General features: G+C 41.5%; 1 protein-coding gene across 1 annotated transcript in view; it reads left to right on the forward strand.

Moving 5' to 3' along the window:
- LOC130850835 (solute carrier family 23 member 1-like) overlaps nucleotides 1-20,523 on the forward strand; it is a 59,690-nt gene that overhangs the window by 2,011 nt on the left and 37,156 nt on the right. The window contains exons 2-3 of the mRNA XM_057730217.1: nucleotides 6,121-6,264; nucleotides 15,264-15,421. Of these exons, the coding sequence (XP_057586200.1) occupies nucleotides 6,121-6,264; nucleotides 15,264-15,421 (302 nt within the window). The remainder of the gene's footprint in view (nucleotides 1-6,120; nucleotides 6,265-15,263; nucleotides 15,422-20,523) is intronic.

A 20,523-nucleotide genomic window follows, 5' to 3' on the forward strand; every position in this document is an offset into this window, starting at 1 on the left:
ATCCTCCTTCCCACTGCTGCTCCCTCTGCACCAGAGTCTCCTGCTCTGCTGATCTGCTCCAGGGAGCTGGCAGGCTGTCCCTTGTATGCACAGGGACGCACCTGCCGGCGACTGCCCTCGACATGAAAAGAGGGAGGTTCCATTCTCCCATTTACAAGGGGAACTTGGACAAGCCATGTAACTTCACTGAGCCTCAGTCTCCTCATCTGTAAACTGGGTTGTGAGAGTCAAATGAGAGGATGTACTGGAAGGTCTTTGCAAACTGTAAAGTGCTATAAAATGCTAAGCTTCCACAGAATGCCTCTTTTGAGCAAGTCTTTTGGTGAAATTACAGCTCATGTGTTGGGTCGATTGACACTTCTGACCAGGAGAGCTTGTGGCCCCTCTTCTCACACCAGTGCTCACTGGCAGGCAAGCTTCATGAAGAGTTCATTCTTCCTTCACAAAGGGGTTTGTGGGCGTTCTGCTGCTGCTGTAAGAGTCACAGACTTTTCCCGCCCAGGGATTCTCCTGGGATTAAGGCGCTTCCCATATCCAGCTGTGCCCTGAGGTGGGACTTCTTCCACCTCCATCTGAGAAGCCCCTGCTCTAAAATATCTCTGGGATGTCACTTGTTTCTGTGCATGTCTTTAATATGCTAATGACTCATCTCTGACACACAGGACTCTTAGGCACAGTGTGTACCTGCTTATTTTATTTTTTGCCCCAGCATTTTGCATAAGTGACATAAGGTAGTTTACAACAAAAGATATATTTTGATCAGGCTCTGTGCTTTCTACTAGCCTTGGCTGACAGGTTTCACAGTAGTCAAACATTCTTTTCAGAAGAAAAGAACCAGCTGTTCTCAAGGAAGACAAGTTTTTCCCCACTCTAAGTTCTAATTTTTTTTTCTTGTGGGGCCTCATACAAGGTCAATTTCCCAGAAAACTGTTTTAAAGCAATTGCAGAAGTGGTTTCCATAATCTCAGATGGTCCAAGTTAATATTCAGACAGAACTTATTATATATAGAGGTCATCAGGCTGAGAACACTCTTTGAGTCACTGACTAGTTTTAAAAAATAAATTTATTTATTTATTTATTTATGGCTGCGTTGGGTCTTCCTTGCTGTGTGTGGGCTTTCTCTAGTTGCAGAGAGTGGGGGCTATTCTTCGTTGTGGTGCATGGGCTTCTCATTGCAGTGGCTTCTCTTGTTGCGGAGCACAGGCTCTAGGCATGTTTCGGTAGTTGTGGCACGTGGGCTCAGTAGTTGTAGCTCACGGGCTTAGTTGCTCCCCAGCGTGTGGGATCTTCCCGGACCAGGGATCGAAACCATGTCCCCTGCATTAGCAGGCAGATTCTTAACCACTGCGCCACCAGGGAAGTCCAGACTCATTGACCCTTAATAGGAAAAAAAAAAAGTTCCCAAACTAACATTTCTCTCAGTCAGTGTTTCCCTCCCCATCACCTTTCTGAGAATTCCGAGGGGTCCTGGGAGAAGGTATGAGGTGCATTTGCTGGCAGCTGTACCTGCCCCAGCCCTGTGAGCTCAATCACCAGCACACATAACAGGAAGCCACATACACTTCGAGTATTTTTGCAACCATCCCAGAGTTAGAAGGGGACACCGAGGCTGGGACAGGGGAAGTGATGTGCCTGTGGCTGCCAAGCAGGGGACTGACAGACCACGTGTGCCCCAGTTCAAACTGTGTGCTCTGCTGTTCTGTGTAGCTTACCCAGCATCAATCAACCAACCAGCCAATCAACCAGCCGCTCTTTCCTTCTGCCCCTCCTCTTTTCCTCAGCCTGTTCTTCCGCTGTAGCTGTCCTGCTCACTGACTGCGCCACACATTCACTAAAACCTCCTGATGAGTGCTCCAGAATTCCCTCCAGCAGCCTTCAGGCTGTCTTTGGCTTGGCTTTGACCTCCTTAGGCAAAACCACCCTTCTTTCACGTGCAACCCAAGTACCAAGCAGCATCGGTACATCCTTCTTTTCAGGAGTCTAAGTAGGATCAGTGTGATGGTTCTAAAGTGTTCTAACCAGTTAAGGGTTTATTTTAAGGATCAGTGAGGAGGACTTCCTAGGTGGCACAGTGGGTAAGAATCCGCCTGCCAATGCGGGGGACACGGTTTCGATCCCTGCCGCAGGAAGATACCACATGCCGCAGAACAACTAAGCCCGTGTGTCACAACTATTGAGCCCATGTGCTGCAACTACTGAAGCCCATGCACCTAGAGCCCGTGCTCTGCAACAAAAGAGGCCACCGCAATGAGAAGCCAGCGCACCACAACGAAGAGTAGCCTCTGCTCACCGCAACTAGAGAAAGCCTGTGTGCAGCAACAAAGACCCAACACAGCCAATAAATAAATAAATTTATTTAAAAAAAAAGAATCAATGAGAAAAACTCTTTATGGCCAATAATTTATACATGAGTTCATTTATTTTATAGCTCGACAGATGATGCTATGGGCACTAACTCTGTGCTAGAAATGGAGTAGAGAAGTTACGGGACTTTATGGCCTTTTGGATGAGGAAACATATGATGGTATTGAGGCGGGTTTGGGGCTGTAGTAAACATGCCTTTAAGGAGGGAAGGTCTGGTCTAGTCTAGGCCAGTGTGGAGTGATGTCAGGGAAGGGCTTCCTGGAGCAGTTTCAGGATGTGTGCTTCCAGGCATTGCTAAGTAGATGAGAAGAAACAAAATTCTTACATTAAAGTTTTAGAAACTACATATGAGAAGGTCACCGAGCAAACCCTGTTCTGAGCCCCGGGAACAATGTGATTCTGCAGAGCTGTGCGGTGGCTGGCTCAGTCCACCCACTAGCAGCAAGCCTGACCACAGCCCTGGGCTCCTCCGACTGCCTGGAGGTTCAGCGCGCTGGATGATGTTCTGCATCGCCAGTGACGTAGGCCCCCTGTACTGGGAAGGAAGAGGATCAGGTTTGCCGGTGCTCTGCCCTGTGGAGGAGGAGGACTGGCTTCCTCTGTCTCCATGTGGAGATGGCACGTCTACCCCACCCACTGCCCCAAGTGCCAGCAGTTATGGCTTCCCGGGTGGGAACTGGATGATGCTCTTAAAACGGTGGTTCTTAACTGGAGGTGATTTTTACCCCGATGAAGACATCTGGCCATGTCTGGGGTCGTTTTTGGTTGTCACAGCTGAGGGTGGGGGCGAGGGGGGTTGCCACTGGCATCTAGCGGGTTGAGGCCAAGGATGCTGGGACACATCCTACAGTGCACAGGACAGCCCTGCCCCCTGCCACACACACCCCCCCACAGCGAAGAAATACCCAGTCCAAAACGGCAATAGTGTTGAGGCGGAGAAACCCTGTCTTAGAGTAGAACGTTCCCTAGGGACCAAGGCCGTCCTGGAAGTGGTAGGGGACAACCACCCAGTGCTTGATTTGGCAGCTTTCTTGCCTCTCTCCACTTCAAAGCAAGTGGTGACCCCCTCACCCCACCCACCCATCTCCTTCTCCCACTTCTCCAGAGCAGGGCCGCTGATCCTTAAGGAGAGCACCCACGGTGCCTGGGCGCACCATTCTTTTGGGGGTCGCCAAGAATGTTTTAATTTCTTTTAAAATCGGAAGGAGAAAAAAACAATTTTTAGACCAAAGAAAATGTTTTTATATATAGTAATATATCTTTATATCAGTGTAGTCACAAGAAATATTACATTTCTTTTATAGAAGGAGCCCATAGAGCGAAGTGATTAGCACTCACAGGAATCAGAGTGTGGCTTCAATTCAGAAGTTGCTTTCTGAGGCTGTGCTGGAGTAAAGGGTGCTTGACCAATGGAGGTGGGTGTTGGCATGGGTGACTTTAACATCTTTTCCAGAACTTTCTCCATGAGAAGCCCACACTACCTTCAGGGCAGTCCTGGTTGTGTCACTGTGCAGACCCTGCCCTCCCTCTGTGGTCTGACCAGGGCCCAGGACCCTTCTGGAGCCTGTCACCTAGAGTTGCCTGATCTTCCTGCTGGTGACCTTGACCCTTCTGGCCACATTGAAGACATTGTTCTCCTGTTCCTCTCACCCACAGATGCTCAAATGTCACTCTGATTGTGAGTTTAAAGGCTTTGAAACATTATATTTATAACAGCTAATATTTACTGGGCGGGTACGCTGCGCCAGGCACTGGACTATGTGCTTTGTGCTCCATTCCCCCCCAGCTTTATTAGATGTAATTGACATATAACACTGTGTAAGTTTAAGTTGTCTAAAGCATGGACTTGATGCGCTTACGTATTGCAAAATGATTACCACCATAGCAGTTAGTTAACACCTCCATCACGGCAGGTAATTACCAAAATTCTTTTTTGTGGTAAGAACACTTAGGATTTACTTCCTTAGCAACTTTCAAATATATAATACAATATTATTCACTATAATCACCACAGTGTACATTAGATGCCCAGAACTTATTCATCTGATACTATTTGTTCATATCCTTTGACCAACATCTCCCCGTTTCTTCATGTTCCAATTTAATTTTCTCAACTGTGAAGTAGGTGGTATTGACATTTCTGTTATATAGATGAGAAAAATGAGGCTTGAAAGTATTAGTAATTTGCCCAAATTTGGTAAGCTATATAGCCAATAAGTTGGAGAAGGTTTATGATCCAAAGTTAATTTGGGGTAGACTGGTAGGAGTGTAACTTATCTATTGACCCTAGAGCATTCTGTATGCCCTGCACTTATTTACATTTGTGTTATGTCTCTTCATTCATCCATTTGCTCAGTCTATACTGAGCACACAGACTGTTCTAGAAGCTGGGACAAAAAAGAATAAGGCACAGTGAATGCATTCTGGGAACTCACACCCCAGCAGAAGAGATGGCTAAGGAAACAGTCCATTATAATAAACATGCTGGAAAGAAAGAAAGAAAGAAAGAAAGAAAGAAAGAAAGAAAGAAAGAAAGAAAGAAAGAAAGAAAGAAAGAAAGAAAGAAGGAAGGAAGGAAGGAAGGAAGGAAGGAAGGAAGGAAGGAAGGAAGGAAGGAAGGAAGGAAGGAAGGGAGAGAAAGAAACAAGAAAAAAGAAAGAGAAAGGAAGAAAGAAAGGAAGGAAGGAAGGAAGGAAGGAAGGAAGGAAGGAAGAGAAAAAATATGCTGTGATAAGGGCTTTGGCACAGGGCCAGCCAGTGGGACATATACAAGGGCAGTTACACAATTCTGGGCCAGAATCCCCATTTACCTGCCTATTTCCTGACCGTGGAATTGACCCCAGTTCCCTCCTCCACAAAGTTTCTTCTCTGCCAGAGCTTTAGGCAAGGCACCCACCCCTCTTGATTGGCCCCAGACTTCACACTGAGGGCTTGCTGCAGATGTATAATATAGAAAACCACTGGTCTTTTGACCTAGAAATCCCAAGCTGGCCAGCAGTTATTTCTAGCCCATTGCTTTTTGCCTCTGGAAAGCTGTCCACCTGTCTGGTTGAAATTGGAAAGTGAAACCAAGCAGGACCCTGTGGGGCTCCTGGGGATGGAAGCCTTTCCATGTCCCCTGTTCCTTGTTTGTAGGGAATAGACTCCATCCTCCATGATGTTCCCTGAGTCCCAAAGGGCAGATTCATACAGTTGCTAGTCAGGGAGGGAAGGGATGCACAGAAAAGGGAGGAGCAGCCAATGAACAATAGTGCAGCTTTGGGGCAGGCTCCTGGTCCCACCTGAAGGGATACACATAACAGTATCTTTTGAGCTCTGTATAGAACTAAAACCCCCAATAAATGGAAGCTGTCAGCATTCTTCATTCCAGATTAAAGGAATCAGAGAAGCTCTTCAGAAGACCACCTGAGGCACATTAAAGGAACCACAGAAACTCATCAGATTACCTGAGACCAAATTAAAGAAGTGCAGGCCCTGCACACATCCTAATCTTATCAGCAACGCCACCCTTGAACCATTGCTATAAAACTCCTCACCAGATCCTCCTGGGTTGGGACACACAGTTTTCAAGGGCAGGAGCCCACTGTGTCCCCCTTTGCCTGGCAAAGCCATAAAGCTTTTCTTTTTGAATTCACCCAAAATTCTGTCCTTAGACTTGATTCAGAGCTGGTGCACAGAGGCAGAGTTTTCGGCATCAAAAGTCCACTTGATTCCTCTTAAAATGTTCAAATGTGTTCTTCTCTTGTTCTCAGCAGAAGGGTGTTGGTGTGCTCAACTCCCATGAAGGTGGCCAAGGCAGGAAGAAGGATGACCAGTCCAGGGGTCCCAGTAGCAGCCACCTGGCTTATAGCATCCTGGATATCCCACCATGGTATCTCTGCATCTTCTTGGGGATCCAGGTAATGCCACTCATAAGCACAGGGTCCAAAAAGGCTCTGCCTCAAAAGACACATCAACACACACCCAGGTCAAATTAGTCAAAACACACAACTTCAGTTGCTGATATTCTTGGCTTCCATGTTGTTGACATTCAGGGGGACTCAAGGCTTCTCCAGTCTCTCTTTCTCTCAAGGAGTTTGGGGGTGGGGGTGCGGAGTTAGGGGAGGATTCTCCCCCATGCTGAGCTAATAGGTCACATCCAGGACACCAGCTGGGCCACTGTGTTTTTGTTTTTGTTTTTTTTCCACGATACCAATTATGATTTATTTGTTTGACAACAACTAAAAAGTTTGATAACCAATGCTTGGGGAATATTGGGAAACAAGCACTCGCAAACACTTTTGTTGGAATGTTATTTGGTGCAACTTTTCTATTAACGTGTGAAACATATATTGTTTAACCCAGTCCCTAATGCTTAAGGATTTCTCTGTAGGGAATTCCCTGGCAGTCCAGGGGTTAGGATCCCATGCTTTCACTGCTGAGTGCACGGGTTCAGTCCCTGGTGGGGGAAATAATATCCAGCAAGCTGCGTGGCATGGCCAAGTTAAAAAAAAAAATTCTCTATAGATATGCTGGCAAGAGTTGTTAAGATAACTATAGAGTTGTTCTTCTATTGGTAATAGTAAAATCACAACAAGCAAACAAAAAAACCCCTAGAAACACTCCCAAAATATCCATCTTTGAGAACTGTGGCACATCCTAACAAATAAATTTTTTAGATTGTGTAAGAACTTTATTTTTTTATTTAAAAAGAATTTTATTGAGATATAATTGACTTACAATAAACTGCATATATTTAAAGTGTACAATTTGATTTTTTTTCTTATTAGTAATGTTTATATACGGCAATCCCTATCTCCCAATTCATCCCCCCTAACCACCCCTCCTGCTTTCCCCCCTTGGTGTCCATGATTGTTCTCTACATCTGTGTCTCTATTTCTGCCTTGCAAACTGGTTGATCTGTACCATTTTTCTAGATTCCGCATATATGCGTTAAGATACGATATTTGTTTCTCTCTTTCTGACTTACTTCACTCTGTATGATAGTATCTAGGTCCATCCATTTCTACAAATGTCCCAATTTTGTTCCTTTTTACATCTGAGTAATACTCCATTGTATATATGTACCACATCTTCTTTATCCATTCATCTGTTGATGGACATTTAGGTTGCTTCCGTGTCCTGGCTATTGTAAATAGTGCTGCATTGAACACTGGGGTGCATGTGTCTTTTTGAATTATGGTTTTCTCTGGATATATGCCCAGTAGTGGGATTGCTGGGTCATATGGTAATTCTATTTTTAATTTTTCAGGGAACCTCCATACTGTTCTCCATAGTGGCTGTATCCATTTACATTCCTACCAACAGTGTAAGAGGATTCCCTTTTCTCCACACCCTCTCTAGCATTTATTGTTTGTAGATTTTCTGATAATGCCCATTCTAACCAGTGTGAGGTGATACCTCATTGTAGTTTTGATTTGCATTCCTCTCATAATTAGTGATGTTGAGCAGCTTTTCATGTGCCTCTTGGCCATCTGTATGTCTTCTTTGAAGAAATGCCTATTTAGGTCTTCTGACCATTTTTTCATTGGGTTTTTTTTTTGATATTGAGCTGCATGAACTGTTTATATATTTTGGAGATTAATCCTTTGTCTGTTGATTCATTTGCAAATATTTTCTCCCATTCTGAGGGTTGTCTTTTCGTCTCATTTATAGTTTCCTATGCTGTGCAAAAGCTTTTAAGTTTCATTAGGTCCCACTTATTTATTTTTGTTTTTATTTCCATTACTCTAGGAGGTGGGTCAAAAAAGATCTTGCTGTGATTTATGTCAAAGAGTGTTCTTCCTATGTTTTCCTCTAGGAGTTTTATAGTTTTTGGCCTTACATTTAGGTCTTTAATCCAATTTGAATTTATTTTTGTGTATTGTGTTAGGGAGTGTTCTAATTTCATTCTTTCACATGTAGCTGCCCAGTTTTCCCAGCACCACTTACTGAAGAGGCTGCCTTTTCTCTATTGTATATCCTTGCCTCCTTTGTCATAGATGAGTTGACCATAGTTTATCTCTGGGCTTTCTACCCGGTTCCATTGAACTGTATTTCTGTTTTTGTGCCAGTACCATATTGTCTTAATTACTATAGCTTTGTAGTATAGTCTGAAGTCAGGGAGTCTGATCCCTCCAGCTCCGTTTTTTTTTTTTTTTTCCTCAAGATTGCTTTGGCTCTTCGGGGTCTTTTGTGTCTCCATACAAATTTTAGGATTTTTTGTTCTGGTTCTGTAAAAAATGCCATTGGTAATTTGATAGGGATTGCATTGAATCTGTAGATTGCTTTGGGTAGTATAGTCATTTTCACAATGTTGATTCTTCCAATCCAAGAACATGGTATATCTCTCCATCTGTTTGTGTTGTCTTTGATTTCTTTCATCAGTGTCTTATAGTTTTCTTAGTACAGGTCTTGCAATGATGAATGGGATTGTTTCCTTAATTTCTCTTTCTGATCTTTCATTGTTAGTGTATAGGAATACAAGAGATTTCTGTGTGTTAATTTTGTATCCTGCAACTTTACCAAATTCATTGATTAGTTCTAGTAGTTTTCAGGTGGCATCTTTAGGATTTTCTGTGTATAGTATCATGGCATCTGCAAACAATGATAGTTTTACTTCTTCTTTTCCAATTTGAATTCCTTTTATTTCTTATTCTTCTCTGATTGCTATGGCAAGGACTTTCAAAACTATATTGAATAGTAGTGGCAAGAGTGGACATCCTTGTCTTGTTCCTGATCTTAGAGGGAATACTTTCAGTTTTTCACCATTGAGAATGATGTTTGCTGTGGGTTTGTCATATATGGCCTTTATTATGTTGAGGTAGGTTCCCTCTATAGCCACTTTCTGGAGAGTTTTTATCATAAATAGGTGTTGGAGTTTGTCAAAAGCTTTTTCTGCATCTATTGAGATGATCATATGGGTTTTATTCTTCAGTTTGTTAATAAAGTGTATCAACTATATCACATTAGTTGATTTGTGTATATTGAAGAATCCTTGCATCCCAGGGATAAACCCCACTTGATCATGGTGTATGATCCTTTTAATGTGTTGTTGGATTCTGCTTGCTAGTATTTTGTTGAGGATTTTTGCATCTATATTCATTAGTGATATTGGTCTGTAATTTTCTTTTTTTCTAGCATCTTTGTGTGGTTTTGGTATAAGAGTGGTGGTGGTTTGGGAGTGTTCCTTCCTCTGCAATTTTTTGGAAGAGTTTGAGAAGGATAGATGTTAGCTCTTCTCTAAACGTTTGATAGAATTCACCTGTGAATCCATCTGATCCTGGACTTTTGTTTGTTGGAAGATTTTTAATCACAGCTTCAATTTCATTACTTGTGATTGGTCTCACCTGTGAATCCATCTGATCCTGGACTTTTGTTTATTGGAGGATTTTTAATCACAGTTTCAGTTTCACTACTTGTGATTGGTCTGTTCATATTTTCTATGTCTTCCTGATTCAGTCTTGTACAATTCAGGTTGTACGATTCCAAGTATTTGTCTATTTCATCCAGGTTGTCCATTTTATTGGCATATTGTTGCTTTTAGTAGTCTCTTATGATGCTTTTTATTTCTGCGGTGTCCATTGTAACTTCTCCTGTTTCCTTTCTAATTTTATTGATTTGAGTCCTCTCCCTCTTTTTCTTGATGAGTCTGGCTAAAGATGTATTGATTTTATTTAACTTCTCAAAGAACTGGCTTTTAGTTTTATTGATCTTTGCTATTGTTTTCTTTGTTTCTATTTCATTTATTTCTGCCCTGATCTTTATGATTTCTTTCCTTCTACTAACTTTGGGTTTTGTTTGTTCTTCTTCCTCTAGTTTCTTTAGGTGTAAAGTTAGATTGTTTATTTGGGATTTTTCTTGTTTCTTGAGGTAGGATTGTATTGCTATAAACTTCCCTTTTAGAACTGCTTTTGATACATCCATGGGTTTTGGATCATTGTGTTTTCGTTGTCATTTGTCTCTTGGTATTTTTTGATCTCCTCTTTTATTTCTTCAGTGATCTCTTGGTTATTTAGTAATGTATTGTTTAGCCTGCATGTGTTTGTGTTTTTTACGTGTTTTTTCCTGTAATTTATTTCTAATCTCATAACATTGTTGTCAGAAAAGATGCTTGATATGATTTCAATTTTCTTAAATTTACCAAGGCTTGATGTGTGACCCAAGATGTGATCTATCCTGGAGAACGTTCCATGTGTACTTGAGAAGAAAGTGTAATCTGCTGTTTTTGGATGGAATGTCCTATAAATATAAATATCAGTAAAATCTATCTGGTCTGTTGTTTCATTTAAAGCTTGTGTTTCCTTATTAATTTTCTGTCTCAATGATCTGTCCATTGGTGTAAGTGGGGTGTTAAAGTCTCTCACTATTATTGTGCTACTGTCAATTTCCTCTTTTATAGTTGTTAGCATTTGCCTTATGTATTGAGGTGCTCCTATATTGGATGCATATATATTTATAATTATTATATCTTCTTCTTGGATTGATCATTATGTAGTGTCCTTCCTTCTCTCTTGGAACGTTTTTTATTTTAAAGTCTATTTTTTCTGATATGAGTATTGCTACTCCAGCTTTCTTTTGATTTCCATTTGCATGGAGTATCTTTTTCCATCCCCTCACTTTCAGTCTGTATGTGTCTCTAGGTCTGAAGTGGGTCTCTTGTAGACAGTATATATTTGAGTCTTGTTTTTGTATCCATTCAGCCAGTCTGTGTCTTTTGGTTGGAGCATTTAATCCATTTATATTCAAGGTAATTATTGATATGTATGTTCCTATTACCATTTTCTTAATTGTTTTGGGTTTATTTTTGTAGGTCCTTTTCTTCTCTTCTGTTTCCCGCTTAGAGAAGTTCCTTTAGCATTTGTTGTAGGGCTGGTTTGGTGGTGCTGAATTCTCTTAACTTTTGCTTGTCTGTAAAGCTTTTGATTTCTCCATCAAATCTGAATGAGATCCTTGCTGGGTAGAGTATTCTTGGTTGTAGGTTCTTCCCTTTCATCACTTTAAATATATCATGCCACTGCCTTCTGGCTTGCAGGATTTCTGCTGAGAAATCAGCTGTTAACCTTATGGGAGTTCCCTTGTATGTTATTTGTTATTTTTCCCTTGTTGCTTTTAATAACTTTTCTTTGTCTTTTATTTTTGTCGGTTTGGTTACTATGTGTCTTGGCATGTTTCTCCTTGGGTTTATCCTGCCTGGGACTCTCTGCACTTTGGTAACTATTTCCTTTCCCATGTTAGGGAAGTACTCGACTATAATCTCTTCAAATATTTCCTCAGGTCTTTTCTCTCTCTCTCTTCTCCTTCTGGGACACCTATGATGTGAATGTTGGTGCGTTTAATGTTGTTCCAGAGGTCTCTTAGGCTGTCTTCATTTCTTTTCATTCTCTTTTCTTTATTCTGTTCTGTGGCAGTGATTTCCACCATTCTGTCTTCCAGGTCACTTATCCATTCTTCTGCCTCAGTTATTCTGCTATTGATTCCTTCTAGTGTATTTTTCATTTCAGTTATTGTATTGCTTATCTCTGTTTGTTCTTTAATTCTTCTAGGTCTTTGTTAAACATTTCTTGCATCTTTTTGATCTTTGCATCCAGTCTTTTTTCGAGGTCCTGGATCATCTTTACTGTCATTTTTCTGAATTCTTTTTCTGGAAGGTTGCCTTCCAGCTCCACTTCATTTAGCTGGTTTTCTGGGGTTTTATCTTGTTCCTTCATCTGATACAAAGTTCTTTGCCTTTTCATTTTCTCTGTCTTTCTGTGATTGTGGTTTTCATTCCATAGGCTGCAGGATTATAGTTCTTCTTGCTACTGCTGTCTGCCCTCTGGTGGATGAGGCTATCTAAGAGGCTTGTGCACACTTCCTGATGGAAGGGACTGGTGGTAGGTAGAGCTGGGTGTTGCTGTGGTGGGCAGAGCTCAGTAAAACTTTAATCCACTTGTCTGCTGATGGGTGGGGCTGAGTTCCATGCCTGGTGTTTTTTTGGCCTGAAGCAATCCAGCACTGGAGCTTACACTCCTGGTGTGTACACTACTTTGTGTGTGCCCTCTAAGAGTGGAGTCTCTGTTTCCCCCAGTCTAAGTCCTGCAATCAAATCCTGCTGGCCTTCAAAGTCTGATTCTCTGGGGATTCCTCCTCCCATTACCAGACCCCCAGGTTTGGAAGCCTGACATGGGGCTCAGAACCCTCATTCTAGTGGGTGGAATTTTGTAGTATAATTGTTCTCCAGTTTGTGAGTTGCCCACCCAGTGGTTCTGGGATTTGATTTTATCATGATTGTGCCCCTCCTACCATCTCATTGCAGCTTCTCCTTTGTCTTTGGATGTGGGGTATCTTTTTTGGTGAGTTCCAGTGTCTTCCTGTTGATGATTGTTTGGCAGTTAGTTGTGATTACAGTGCTCTCACAAGAGGGGGTCCGTGTAAGAAGTTTAGACTTGCCTCCACATTCAGTGGAAAGCTCTCACTATATGTAACAAATAATTCTGTATGTAGCTGTTAGAAAGAGAAAGATATATTTACCTTGCAGTTAAAAAATGATCACCAATATATATTAAGTGAAAAAAAGCCAAGTAAATAACTGTGTATAGTGTGATCTTTTTGTGTTAAAAACTAACAAACAAGAGAGATAGAACAATAGGAATAAGTATATGTAGTAATTTTGCATGTTTTGAAGGATTCACAAGAAATTAATAGGGATATTTAGCCTTGGGAAGAGGAACTAGGAAAGGGACAGTGGCTTTCAACTTTCACTATTTATTTTGTAAATTTTTGTAGCTTGAATATTCTAATCTCATAGATGTGTTTCTTTGAATTTTACAAACTGTTCAATGTGGGATATCAGGGTTGGGACACATTTTTTGTTTGCTTCTTTGTGTTTTTCTACAAAATAAGAAAAGCAAATGTCATACTATTTTAAAAAATATTATGAGCCAATACAATGGATAATATAGATATTTTATCACGAAAGGATGTCGAATGCTTTTTCTGCATCTATTGAGATGACCATATGATTTTTATCTTTCATTTTATTAACGTGATGTGTCATATTTATTGATTTATGTGTATTGACCATTTTTGCATCCAGGGATAAAATCCCACTTGATCATGCTGTATGACCCTTTTAATGTACTGTTAAATTCAGTTTGCTAGTATTTTGTTGAGAGTTTTTGCATCTATATCCATGAGGGATATTGGCCTGTTTTTTCTTTGCTTGTAGTATCCTTATCTGGCTTTGGTATCAGGGTTATGCTGGTAAATGAGTTTGGTAAAATGAGTTTGGGAGTGTTCCCTCCTCTTCAATTTTTTGGAAGAGTTTGGGAAGATTTGGTGTTAATTCTTCTTTAGACATTTGATAGAATTCATCGGTGAAACCATCTGGTCCTGGGCTTTTATTTGTTAGGAAGTTTTGATTACTGTTTCAATCTGCTCACTAGTTATTGGTCTGTTCAGATTTTCTGTTTCTTCATGATTCAGTCTTGGTAAGATGTGTATTTCTAGTAATTTATCCATTTCTTCTAGGTTATCCAATTTGTTGGTGTATAATTATTCATACTAGTGTTTTAAGGTACTTTTTATTTGTGTTGTATCATTTCTGATTTTATTTGAGTCTTCGCTCCTTTTTTTTGAGTTTAGCTAAGGATTTGCTTATCTTTAAAAAACCAGCTCTAGTTTTGTTAATTTTTTCTACTTTTTTCATTTCATTTATTTTTTTTAATATTTATTTTATTTATTATTTATTTTTAAATTTTTAAATTTTTGACTGCATTGGGTCTTTGCTGAGGCATGCATGATCTTTTGTTGTGATGTTGGGCTTCCCTGTAGTTGTGGCATGAGGTTTTTCTCTTCTCTGGTTGTGGCGCACAGGATCCAGAGTAAGTAGGCTCTGTAGTTGTGGCACACAGGCTCCAGAGTGAGTGGGCTCCATAGTTTGCTGCACATGGGCTCTCCAGCTGAGGTGTGCAGGCTCAGTAGTTGTGGTGTGAAGCCTTAGTTGCCCTGTGGTACATGGAATCCCAGTTCCCCGACCAGGGATGGAACCTGCATCCCCTGCACTGCAGAACGGATTCTTTACCACTGGACCGTCAGGGAAGTCCCCATTTCATTTGTTTCTGCTCTGATCTTTGTTTTTTCCTTTCTTTTTCTAACTTTGGGCTTAATTTGTTATTCCTTTTCTAGTTCCTTGAGGAATAAAGTTAGGTTGTTTATTTGAGATCTTTCTTCTTTCTTAGTGTAGGCATTTATTGCTATAAACTTTCCTCTTAGAATTGCTTTTGCTGCATCCCATTAGTTTCAGTATGTTGTGTTTCCATTTTCATTTGTCTTAAGATATTTTTGATTTCCCTTTTGATTTCTTCATTTGGTTGTTTAGGAGTGTGTTGCTTAAGTTCCACAAATTTGTGTCCAGTTTTCCTCCTGTTATTGATTTCTAATTTCATACTATTGCAGACAGAAAAGATTCTTGGTATGATTTCAATCTTCTAAAATTTGCGAAGACTGTTTTGTGACCTAGCATATGATCTATCTTGCAGAATGTGCTCAGGCCTTCCTGGTCAATGGTTTTGCCCTCACCTTGTGCCTTATTTTAATAATGAGGCTCTCATCTTGTTCTTGTTCTTAAGGCCCTTCCTTGGTTCCTGTTATGTCCCCCTGTGCTGTGTCCCTGCCTTGCTTTCTTATATAGAACATAAATTCTCAGCACTAGGGTCCTGCCCTTGAACCCCAGACCTTCTGGCTGGGTCCCTGCTTGTTGCTGCCAGGCCCTCCTAGTTCCTACCACTTGCTTGGGTTTCTCTGACTGTCACTCAAGGCCAGGCTCCTCTGAGACCAGAGGTGGAGCTCTTGCCTCTGGCAATAGGAATAGGAATGAAGGTGGTGTAGAAAGCCACAACATCTTCAAGCCTATCTCCTTTCTCTGCTCTGCCCACAGCACTTCCTCACAGCCCTGGGGGGACTTGTGGCAGTGCCGCTTATCCTGGCCAAGGACCTGTGTTTGCAGCATGACCCCCTGACCCAGAGCTACCTCATCAGCACCATTTTCTTCGTCTCTGGCATCTGCACTCTCCTGCAAGTATTTTTAGGAGTCAGGTAGGTAAAACTCCTCCCCATGGATTCTGACTTTTACCTGCCAGGATAGCAGCAGGGTTTGCCTGGCTGGTAGCCTGAGATGAGTTAGGAAGCTGGTGTGACATGATAGAGGGAGCACAGGACCAGAAACAAGAGCCTGGGTTCAAGTCCTAGCTCCAACACTTACATTAGCCAGGATTCTTGATTAACACAAATAGCTGCAGATAATTGTGCCTGAAACATTTTACTTCTGCAAATTTTATAAGGCATATGGCTATGAACACATTGCATGGACTCCTCCCTGGACTTTAGAAGGAGTGGTGCAAGTGAGGGGCCTTTCACTGTAAATCTGCTTTTGACCTAATCTGCACCAGGTCTGGGCTCAGCCCTGGAGTTTCAGAGGAAAATGAAAAACACTCCTTACAATGTGCTTCTGCCCGACTTGTCTTAAGAGAAAATGACTTGGCAGGAAAAATTAATGTCCATTCATTTTTTTTTGCTTCCAGTTTCATTGAGATATAATTGAAAGACAGTACTGTATAAGTGCACAGCATAATGATTTGACTTACATACATCAAGAAATGATTAGCACAATAAATTTAGCGCTAAATTTAGCTGGCGACATCCATCATCTCATATAGATATAAAATTAAAGAAACAGAAAAAACATTTTCCCTGTGATGAGAACTCTTAGGATTTACTCTTCACATTGATTTATTCTTTATGAATTATCTGAAGCAAACCACACAGGTGTAGGCTGATACAAGGGGGCAGATTATTTCCAGGATAGGCTGTCTGTAGACAGCATCCAGAAAATATGCATTCCCGGTGTGGTCTTCTTGCCTAAATCAAATCAAAGGCACTTTCCAAAGTGCTTCTTTTGCACGTCACTTCCAGGAGATATGCCAATGCTTAAGTTCTCCAATTTTCTGTTGAGGAGAGGGGATTAGTGCCTACATCTTTGTCAGGTTATTTCCCTTCTCTCTCCTTCTCCCTCTTTCGCCATCTCTGAGAGCCAAGATTTCTTCTAAGTCCCCCACCAAGGACTCAAAAAGGTATAGGGTTTGGTCTGGTCTGTCTCTCAGGCCCCTGAAATCCGGGACCCCTCCTACCTTTCCAGGATCAGTCCCTGGAGTGTCAGATGCTGTGGTAGCATCAGAGAGGCCTTGCAGCCACCTGCCTTGATACCCAGGGGTCCCCACCCCTGGGCCGCCCCATGGAGAGTTACAAACACAAGGCTCTTCTGGATGGGGACGCCTCTCTCCTTAAACTGAGATGGTGTTCACTATACTGACTGAAAAACGTTGATCTTCGAAACTGAGGGCCTGAATTTTTGTCCTGGCTTCTGTGCTGTGGGAATGTGCACAAGCCATTCACCTTCTCTAAGGGTCAGTGTTCTCATCTGTAAAATGAGGGAGTTGAAGTATGTCATATCTGTAAGTCCCTTCCATCTCTGTTATTGTGGACACCTACGATGCTGACAGAGAAGATGATGCAGTATCATATTCCAGCTGGAATCTCAGTACTGAGAGTGCCTGTGGGCCTAGCCTTCTGGTAAAACCGTGTGAGAGACACAACGAATTAGGAGTTAGAGTCTGAAGAATCTACAGCCTAATTAAACATGCAAAGAAAGAGGGAAATAAAATTAGGAAATAAAACCATGCTGATGGCCTTAGACTAAGGTAGGGGCAGGAATACACTTGAGTGTGGTTCCACTCATGGAAATGGGCTTCCCACTCAGAGGCTAATGAGGGCAGTGACTGCCTATGACATTAGAGGTTTTAAAACGAGCTGATAGCCTGGGAATCAAAGGCCAAGTCAATTTGATTGCTGGTTTTCTGAAAACCCGTATTCAATGATGTTCTTTTCTAGACTGCAAATAAAAATGCTAGTGCTGCAATAAAATTTTGGAAGATCTTAACATTTAAAACCGTCTTAAATAGCCAAAGGAAATGATAAGAGGCAGGAACATCTTCCCTGATGAGAGCTAAAGAGCGCAGTGCTCACTGAGGGGTGGGCAGCTGCAATCCTTGGCAGAGGGATGGCTGCCTCCCTGCTGTAGATTTAGGGGGCTCGGGTGTGTCTCCCAAGGGCCTTCCTCACTTCAGTGCTCAGTTCCAAAATTTATGTAAGGGCATACTTCATTATTCATTTCAAAAGAAAGCGTTAAGTTTAAATGCAATCGCTAGAGGAAATTAAATATTGACTGTGTAATTCTGGGTCTTAACTCCATCTCTGGAATTATTCATGATTTTTATCTGGAAATGTCTTTCTCTGGAGTGGTTCCAAGTGATATATCTCCCTTTTCATTTTCATGGGAATGTCTCTCATGTGGAGCTAGTACTTCTCCCCAAAGTGCATTCAGATCTGGCTTATATATAGTCTTGCCCGAATCAGCCCTGGCCTTGGTCCTTTTCTTCCATGGACTTCCTGGCAGCTGAGCCCTGATTTGCCCTAGCTCTGCATCTGTTACTGATTCTGCAGAAAGTCCTTGCCCCTTGCCAGAGGTCTGCAGCCAGCTTGCCCCTGCACCGTTGAAAACCAGGCCACCAGATGTGCCATTGGAGCTCTGACTGGAACAGAAACAGTGGTGGCTGTTGGTGGTAGAAGAGTGACCTGGTAATCAGTCACATCAGAGGAGGGAGAGGGGGTGATGTGTCCCAAAGACAGGCCTGGTGCTGCTGCTCCCTCTGGGTTTAAGTCGGGTAGTTAACTACAGGAAAGGTGTGGGACATGCCTTCCTACAGTATAGCAGGTTCTTACCCACTTGGGGTAGGAAGCTCGGGAAAAAGATGAACACTAAGTGTTCTTTGTCCAATAGTGAAGGAGTTGGGGCTCTTAAGGTTCCCAGGGTTTCTCACAACACAGTGACCCTTTTAAATTTGAGAATTCATCAATCCCATTTGACATTCGTGAGGCTCTGCTCCCCATTCTGAACTATTTCAAAGAAAATCCCTGTGTCTTCACTCTTTGCCTAATCATTGGATTGACTCCAAAAAAGAACATCAAAATGATGACACAGGTAAGGTTGGATTCCAGCATCTCAAGCTCCAGATGTTTCTGTCTGGAACGGTTGACCTCTTCCCCACAAGCCCCTCACGCTCCACATGTCCCAACACCAAACCCCTTCTGGGGGCTCATCCCCTCCAGGTTCCTGGATGCCCAGGCCTTATCGCCTTACCTAATGGACACTTAATGGTCCCTCTCCTTTCTACCCGTGACAATTTTTGCATTGTTATTATCTCGGAGTCCTCATAGTTCTATGAACAGGAAAAATTTTTTAATTTTACCAAAGGCATGGTAATTAAATTAGATAATGTATATAAAGTGCTTAGCTCAGTACGTAAAATTTATTTTTCACACCAAGAAAAGGGTATTACCATATACACAACTGTGCACCCTCCCTTCTTTTTTAAATAATTGAAAAAAATTTAACTGTGGTAAAAAACACTCCTCCCCCTCCTTTTTAAACATACACAATACATTATAAATATCTTTCCATTTCAATAGACACATTTCCACAATAGCACTTTTAGAAAAATATCACTTAGTATTCTATATTCTAGAGTACGTAGTATATTCTAGTTTAACCATTTCCTATTAAAGGACATTTAAGTAGTTTTGAGTTTTTCACTATTGTAATAGTGACCAATATCATTCATAACTATGAGAGATACACATCTTATTTGTACTGATAATCATTTATCTAGTTAAAGGCAGAGAAAAGACTTGAAGAGATGTTAAAGTTATTTCTGGATGGTATACATTATTATTATTATTTTTTTTATTTATGATTTTTTTTGGGGGGTACACCAGGTTCAATCATCTGTTTTTATACACATATCCCCGTATTCCCTCCCTTCCTTGACTCCCCCCCACCTCGAGTCCCCCCCACCCTCCCCGCCCCAGTCCTCTAAGGCATCTTCCATCCTCGAGTTGGACTCCCTTTGTTATACAACAACTTCCCACTGGCTATCTATTTTACAGTTGGTAGTATATATATGTCTGTGCTACTCTCTCGCTTTGGTATACATTATTTTTGAAAGGTATATATTATACGCGTGCTGATAAAATTTATCTAGTTAAAGATAAAAAAAGATGAGAACAAAATGTTAATGATTATTTCTGGTTATAGAATTATGGTGATTTATTCTTCATATCTTTATTTGCCATTACTTTTTCTTCAGAGTCCATGTGTTTCTTTATAACTGGGAGAAAAAAAACCACTTAAAACTTTTTTTTTAGAAAAGTATCAGGGCATGTTTTGTGAGCCACATCCTTTGAATCGTTGCCAGAGAGCAGAAGTCCAGTAGGCTGCCCTTTACCATCTTGGAAGGGGGCCTGGGAGCTATGGCTCAAGGCTCTAGCCTTGGGACAACTTCCTAGATTCTGCAACCTTTGTCACTTCACCTGCTTTTATCTCTGTTTTCCCCAATCTGTTTCTCTGTGGTGGTCAGCATTAACGCCCTTAAAAAAAAAACAAAGAGGAAAAAAAAAAAGAAGAAAAAAGAAAAAAAAAGTACAGATGAGCTTGTCTTTGGGGCAGATCAGAAGAAAGGACTGGAGCAATGGGGGTGCATGTCAAAGGTACACTCAGGCAGTGGGTAGTGATATAGTGATGGGTTTAAAGAAGACAGACAAATAGCCTTCCCCTACCAACCAGAGATCTCCCCCCTGTCCCCTTCTAGGCAGAAGCAAGCACTCTCATCCCTCCAAGTTGATTCTTTCTTTTCTTTTTTGTTTTGAAAAACGAAGTATATACCCATCCATATTTTATTTTATTTTAATTTAATTTTATTTTTATTTTAAATTTTCAGCTTTTTATTGGAGTATAATCGCTTTATATTACTGTGCCAGTTTCTTCTGTACAACAAAGTGAATCAGCTGCATTTATACGTATATCCCCATATCCCCTCCCTCTTAAGCCTCCCTCCCACCCTCCCTATCCCACCCTCTGGGTCATCTCCCTGTGTTATGCAGCAGCTTCTCACTGGCTATCTATTTTACATTTGGTGGTATATATATGTCAACACTACTCTCTCACTTCATCCCAGCGTCCCCTTCCACCCCACCCACACCATGTCCTCAAGTCTGTTCTCTACATCTGCATCTTTATTTTTGCC

The sequence above is a fragment of the Hippopotamus amphibius genome, chromosome 4, assembly GCF_030028045.1.
Source record: "Hippopotamus amphibius kiboko isolate mHipAmp2 chromosome 4, mHipAmp2.hap2, whole genome shotgun sequence".
NCBI lineage: Eukaryota > Metazoa > Chordata > Mammalia > Artiodactyla > Hippopotamidae > Hippopotamus > Hippopotamus amphibius.